General features: G+C 35.6%; 1 protein-coding gene across 2 annotated transcripts in view; it reads left to right on the top strand.

The window, feature by feature from the left end:
- LOC140170294 (uncharacterized) overlaps nt 1–5836 on the top strand; it is a 53369-nt gene extending 47533 nt beyond the window's left edge. For both annotated transcript variants that reach the window (XM_072193664.1, XM_072193665.1), the window contains one exon: nt 2865–5836. In XM_072193664.1, coding sequence (XP_072049765.1) covers nt 2865–2905 — 41 coding nt within the window. In that variant the 3' untranslated portion in view covers nt 2906–5836. The remainder of the gene's footprint in view (nt 1–2864) is intronic.
- The last annotated feature ends 1259 nt before the right edge of the window (nt 5837–7095 follow it).

The raw sequence follows: 7095 nt of genomic DNA on the forward strand, positions 1-7095 counted from the left end.
CTGTTTCGAGGTAAAACTGTAAGTGGTAGGCATTTTCTAGTGCCTCCTATCCTAAATTTGGAGGTAGATAAGTGGATAAAAAGCAACATGGATTTCCGAGCCCTGCATAATGGTGTGCACTTACTTTCTGGAAGAGGCCAATATGACATACAAGATTACAATAACCACAACAAAGGACTGTCTATGAATCCAAACCATTTTCAAAGGAATTATATGGCAGTATACACTTCGTTCAAACATGTAAAATTGATACTGACCAAATACTTTCACTTTTTATTTAGACGCCATCACATTAAAATCAAAACTACTATTGACATAATACATAGGGGATTTCAGGCTATAATACTAAAATATCTTGCACAAATGGACGAAAATACGGGCCTCAATACCCTCCAAGCTAGACGGCCTAACGCCCTATCCTAACCCCGCGTAAGATAGTAGTGTCAAATTGATTTCGGTATAATGGGCGCAGAGGATAACCGGGTTACATAGAGTCGTTTGGTGGTTTGTTTTGAGCGTTTGCGGCGATAGCAACAAACCTTTTTGTTCAATTAGGGTTAAATCTTAAGGGGGTACTACACCCCTGTCCAATTTTGTGCCTATTTTTGCATTTTTCTCTAAAATTATAGCACATTGGTGACAAGTAAGATATGTATATTATAGGGGCAAGGACTACAACTACTCTACTGAAAATTCAGCAACTCAAATCAAGTAGTTATATATTTATTGATCAAATATTGGTTTTCCCTCATTTTTGACTGTAACTCCACAACTGTTGTCAGGGCTGAAATAAAATTTCCAGTGCGGTAGTTGTAGTCCTTGCCCCTATAATATACATATCTTACTTGTCCCCAATGCGCTATAATTTTTGAGAAAAATGCAAAAATGGGCACAAAATTGGGCAGGGGTGTAGCCCCTTAACTGCATTGGCCTAGTGGTTTCATGATAATCACGTCGGCGTCCCTGCCTACCCCTTATCTTCTATACGCCTTAAGGTGGTACTACACCCCTTGATAAATTTGTGACTATTTTCCTCAAAAAATAATAACACACTGGTGACAAAAGTTTGCTTTATAGAGGCAAGGAATCCAGTTTCTACACTGGAATTTCAGTGACACTAGAAAAGCGGTATGTTATTTATGATAAGAAAAGAGGTACCGCTAGAATGTACCTGATTTCTTAACAAATATAATGAACCACTTGTCTTTAATAACTGAATTTCAGTGAAGTAATTGGATTCCTTGCCCCTATAATGTAACCTTTGTTACCAGTGTGTAGTTATTGTTTGAGACAAAATTAGTCACAAAATTTATAAGCGGGTGTAGTACCACCTTAATACAACTACAGGATTACGTACTGACACATTTGTAAACCAGAGTAATTTTCCTGCCCTCACCTGACACGCTGAGTGGTGAATTGTATCACTGGATATGTCACGCTTAATGAAAGGAACATCCCACACACGACTATAGTGTTACCGTACACAAATGAATTACTCCCATTACTAGTATTTCAAAATGTGATATCATTGGTCTCCCTCTGATTAATGTTGGTTATTGGTTTAAGGTGAATTTAAACAGGTCAACGACTAGTTGTGGTATTTAAAAAAAGGAAACGCTAATCATGCTAATATTATTTTAAAAGACACGATTGATGCTAGGAGTTACATTTCCCAGGGAGCTTCACAAAGCTAGCCCCCATACAAAAATGGATGAATTTTCTAGAGGACCAATAAACGTGGATAACCCCCTTATTGCCCGATGGCGTACCGCAAGGATATGTATATGTCTAATCTAATTTCCCCCTCTCTCATTGGCGGTGCCACGGGAGGGGGCATGGGGGAGCCAAATGACCCCAAGTCAGAACTATCGCCTCTTTTCCCCCTATAAAAACTCAAAATTACGAAGATTCACTTTTTGATCCAGTTTTGCGTGCGATTTTGTTGATATTTACCACGGCCTTAAAATTCACTTAGTCCCCATGCCACCCCCTCCCGAAAAAAGAAACCCCAATATAGTCCGTGCATCACTGCTCACGCTGGAAATAAAATGAATATGGAGGACTAAGAGGCTTAAACCTAATCCATCCATCAATCCGCAGTGTAGGTGTAAGTGTGCATCAATAAATCAACTTTTTTACTTTCCTTTAGTCAATATTGCTTCACGAAGGGTCAACCTTAATAAGAGTCTATACGGTTGGCTTCAGTTGATGCTCAGTACAGATGCAATCATGTCAAGCATGTATCACATAATCCTCAAGGGTAATTACCAAACTTAAGTTCATGTGAAAAACAATATGAATAATGTTTGCCATAGTAGGGATAATAACGTCTCTTACCGGCCAGTGAACCATAATAATGTCACAAAGTTATTAAAATTTCAAGATTTTAAAGGATATTATAGTTTGGTGTTTCGAGTAAATATAGTGTGGTAACTATATTTGATCTGATGTGTATATAGTTCAGGAAAATAATTTTCTCTTGTTCTACGAGAAGCCACATGAAAGGCATACAAACAATATTAGTGACCACAGTGAAAGTGTAAAAGTATTATACAATATCAGTGCTCTGACACTCTTTTCCGTTTGTACTCAAGGATATGCAGGTACAAAACAGCCAAACGTTATCTTAATCATGTTAATCAGAACTGCCTTCGAGGTTTTTGTCATTGTCATCCACTACATCTGTGCCATAAAAATCTAGTCCAATCGACAAGATCGTTGTAAGCATGCAAAGTTAAAGATCTTAATTAATGTTTCCACGCTGCTCTCAACATAATCGATTTATGCAAATCTAATTTAATCTAATTTTCATAAAAAATAATCACTAATAACCTTTGTATCCATCTTTTTCTTGTTTCTTCCAGAATCAAACCCATTCGTGGATCCAGGATACGCCAGATTCTAGCCTCTCATTTTAAGTGCTCAATTTTATGGACTATAAAGACCAAATTTTATAATTCCTGTTTGAATGTAACCTTGGTTAGGGGCTGTGCAATAATTGGGGAATTGTTTTTGCAAACCAACAGGTGGAAGCACTTGTTGGTAAGTCAAAAGGGGGAAACGATTTTTGGCACACATTTATGCGAGCTAAGGAAACACGTTCAAAATGGCCAAAATGTCCGTCTCGCTATACTCGTATGATCAAATAGATCATTTAGGGTTTCAAATTGTGTTCTTAAAATGTTGGCATATGCAAAGTAGGGTCAATGATTTATTTGGCAAGGCGAGAGGGGGAGCAAGCAATATTTTGCAGCCGAGAGAGGCTTTCAATTTTGGCATGTCATTATAAAAACCCGGCTCATAATTACTGCACATCCCCTAGAAAAAAGTATTAAAGTTTTGTATGTAGTCCAATAAGCAGGGCGTGGTTCTTTCATGTAAAAACGATGTGTCTGCTGTGTTAATGATCAATACTGTATTTTACATTTAGTTCTTAGTTGTTGTTTTTTACGTCTGGCGTCATCTGTCAATCAAACTCCGGCACTGTTTGTTTACGAGTGTGGTTATGATTGAGTTTCTGAACTCGGCGTTAAAACAACGCGGCCTTATGGTTAATTTTGCACCTTCAAATATACAAGCCGTCTCAAAATGTAGGTAATAGGAAACCCTCTTTCCTGATGGCACCATGTCAACAATGCCTAGAAAAGTTGTTTCACCTGTAAAAAATACCGTAATTTATCACTATTTTCTGCAATTGTTTGTTTTTTCTGATCGGCACCAGATGAGCCAACCAACCAAGGATCGTGGGGCGTTTGACTGATAGTGACGTCAGACGCAAACTAGTCTTTTTAATTCTGTCTGCGATTATAAATGCATCTGCCTCCCAAATTAGAACACAGTATCGGCTTGATATGATATCTACTAATACTGTGTTTTAAGGGAAATGTATTTCAAAACACCTACCTCCTTTTAACGTAGTATCTACTATGTTGTTCAATTACAGTTACTTCTTTTTGACTTGGGAACGCATAAAAAATATACACCATGAAGCTGATAAGCGATTGGTTTTGACCAATGAGGTATTACGCTTTTCCCAAAGCTACAAAACGTGACCTCCAAACTGGTTCAATACTATAATGTTATGAATATACTATAAAGTTATAAATCATGTTATGTCTCGTAATTTGTGAATTTTTTATTTCAAGTTTAAGATGATGTAGAAAGTAATATTGATTGGTATAGATAAGGAGGTCGGTGCTGATAGTTTTTGCACTGTGAGATGATATAGAAGTGTAAGTTTAACCTGAATTAATTATTAATGGGCACCTGTTATAGGGTGTTTTAGACGTCATTATTTTTAGACGAAGTTCATTTGACGGATGTGAATTAGGTGGCCCCTGTAAGTCCTGCATATCCATGAAGCCAAATGTCAGCTTTACCAACACGTGGCCTCAAAAGCTTCTAAAAGCAATAAAAAAGTAAGCTTGTGGATAATTTTGCCCAACATTTTTCGCGCCAAAACAAGTTATACATGTACGCTGCTCCATAATTCAATGCAAGTTCATATGTGCTGGTAACATAATATTTCTGAAAATAAAAATAATTATTTGAAAACGTTATAGCGATAATACAGTATAAGATGATACAAGCCTTTGTTTTGATGTCAATGTAAAATAAATCACTTTCATAATATAATTCATGTTATTTCAATTTTCTTGTTAATAATGTCTAGTTTATGTGTATGTTACGTATGCTAAAAGTAATTGTGTTTTTACATTGTCAAGTCATTTGTATTCAGCCAAACGGGTAAAGATAGTTGCCCAATTTGTGTTTTTGCTCAACTAGTATACCGTATCGAAGTGTAGTGTAGAATGTAATATTTTGTACCAAATTATTGGAGCAATTGTTAAAAACCAGCAGTTCATCTACTAATGAACCACTCACCACTACATGTCCCTTCTTCAACTTCTAACCAAGTCCATAGTTTCTAAAGGAACTCTTCCCTGCTACAGAGTTGACGTGTTTACCATGTCATACAGTGACGGGCAGTGACGCAGATGTGCTAGTTACATCACATGACCTTGTTAAATTAAGGTTTCCAGAAACTGACCTGAAATAAATAGTTGTTAACAGTTCGTAACAGGTGTCATTGTGCAAGCAATATTTGGTGAAATATGACCAGTTGTTGAATGAAACTGTAACGTAAGGGGTGATATGATGAAAATTTTATTTTACTCGAATGGTACATTTTTGTCGTGTTGCAATATGAATTTGTAAGATAACTATTATAAGTGTAATTTAATGTACCTTGTTACATAATATTTATTGCTAAATATACTTCCAATTTGACGTTCTATTGTATTCCAATTTGACGCTCAATTGTATTCAACACTTTTGAACATAATTTTAGATTTTGCAGTGATGCCTGTAATTAATGGTAAATATGAAATGAAACACTGCGCAGTTTGTAACTGTATTTGCTTTCTTCTTAAACTTCTTAAACTTCTTTGAGTGTTATTTGTGGTCTGAGAAAAAGCTTAGATCATACGGTGTTTTTTGAGTGACAAAATATAATAAATTTAACAAAACGTCAGATTGGAAGTTTTAGCTACATGGTGTTTTCACATGGTGCTCAACAATTATGCTTAAGGTAGTTCAATCATGGGGTTAACAGGTAACTGTTCAGTTTAACATGTAGTCCCAAGACAATATCTGGTTTGAGATTTTATCAACCGTGAATATATATGGTTTCATAAATTAAGCCTTATTCTGTATAGCGCAATAGATAATTCCACTGGAGGTGTTATGTCACGACTCAAATTTCATGTTTATAAAAATAAATTAATGGTAAATGATCTCAATTTCAAATAAAAGTGCTAATTTTGTGGGGCTCGAATGTCAGCTGTGTCTTCTATAGGCTTACCATGAGTCTTGTGAATATTGAGGAAGAAAAATGGATCAAAACATTTTGTGGATTATATATTCCAAAATTCAGGTATTATTGTCCATTGAAAAAAGGAAATGTATGCGCAGGTAATGTTTCATAATATATGAACCTATGTGTCTACAATCAGTAAGAAATCTACTTATCAAATAATTAAAACCCAATTTTGACAAAAGTCTAATGGGACTTTTCCATTTGACATCCCCACTCCCTCTGTGGGAGATCTAGCGTAAGTCTTTCACATGTAGAGAAGTATCAATTTCAAATAGAATAGACAATTCGGTAACTTACATTTGAAATACTCACTCCTTTTGTGGAAGATATAGGTATAACTATATGCAGGGGGAGTATGGGCTTCAAAATAGTTAACTCTATCCAATATTCCGTTTGAAAGGTGTATAGCCGATTTAAAATAGAATAGCACAGTTGCCTTATAACCTTATATTAATGTTGATGTATGCAGCAAGTCTAATACACGTCACATTTGAACTTTAATGAAAGCATTACTGATATGTGACAATAAAATTAGTACAAGCCATTTACCCTGTATGGACCAAATGGTATGATCCCTAATGGTGTAGTTTAATAACCTCAATTTACTAACCATGGCGCAATATTTGTGACGTGTCATGTGAAAAGGAGACACTTTTGGGCAGGTACAATTTTTTTGATTTTTACGTATCTTAAATATAGAGATATTTAGCTCCAAAATGCTCCCCAATGAAATCGGACATTCCTAAGCGAAGATATTGAGGTTATGGTATTATAAAATTGAGATATCGGCCTTTAACAATATTGGTGACAATGTTTAGTGTAGGAATTACCTTGAAAAATGTCTCAAAAATACAAGATGCCAGTTTAATATATCTGTCTGAAACTATCAGATAATATTTAAAACATTAATAACATCACAAGTCGCAAGAAACACAAATTGTGAAAAAATCAACCCCGGGCAGATTTTTGGCTATTTCTCCAATTATCATCATGCCCAAAAGTGTCTCACATGACACAACACATTTGACCTCAAGTTCAGAGTTGTCAAGGATGAGTTTTTTTCCCCTGATGTACTCATCGGTCATATGATGAGAGTACAATGATATTAGGGTTAAAGAACTATGCCCTGATAGATTAGTATGTTTGGATTCTAGTGATATTTCAACCCTAATCATCAATATAAGTTTAAATTGATAGCAATTACGGGGACTCATGTT

The sequence above is a fragment of the Amphiura filiformis genome, chromosome 14 (assembly GCF_039555335.1).
Source record: "Amphiura filiformis chromosome 14, Afil_fr2py, whole genome shotgun sequence".
Lineage (NCBI taxonomy): Eukaryota > Metazoa > Echinodermata > Ophiuroidea > Amphilepidida > Amphiuridae > Amphiura > Amphiura filiformis.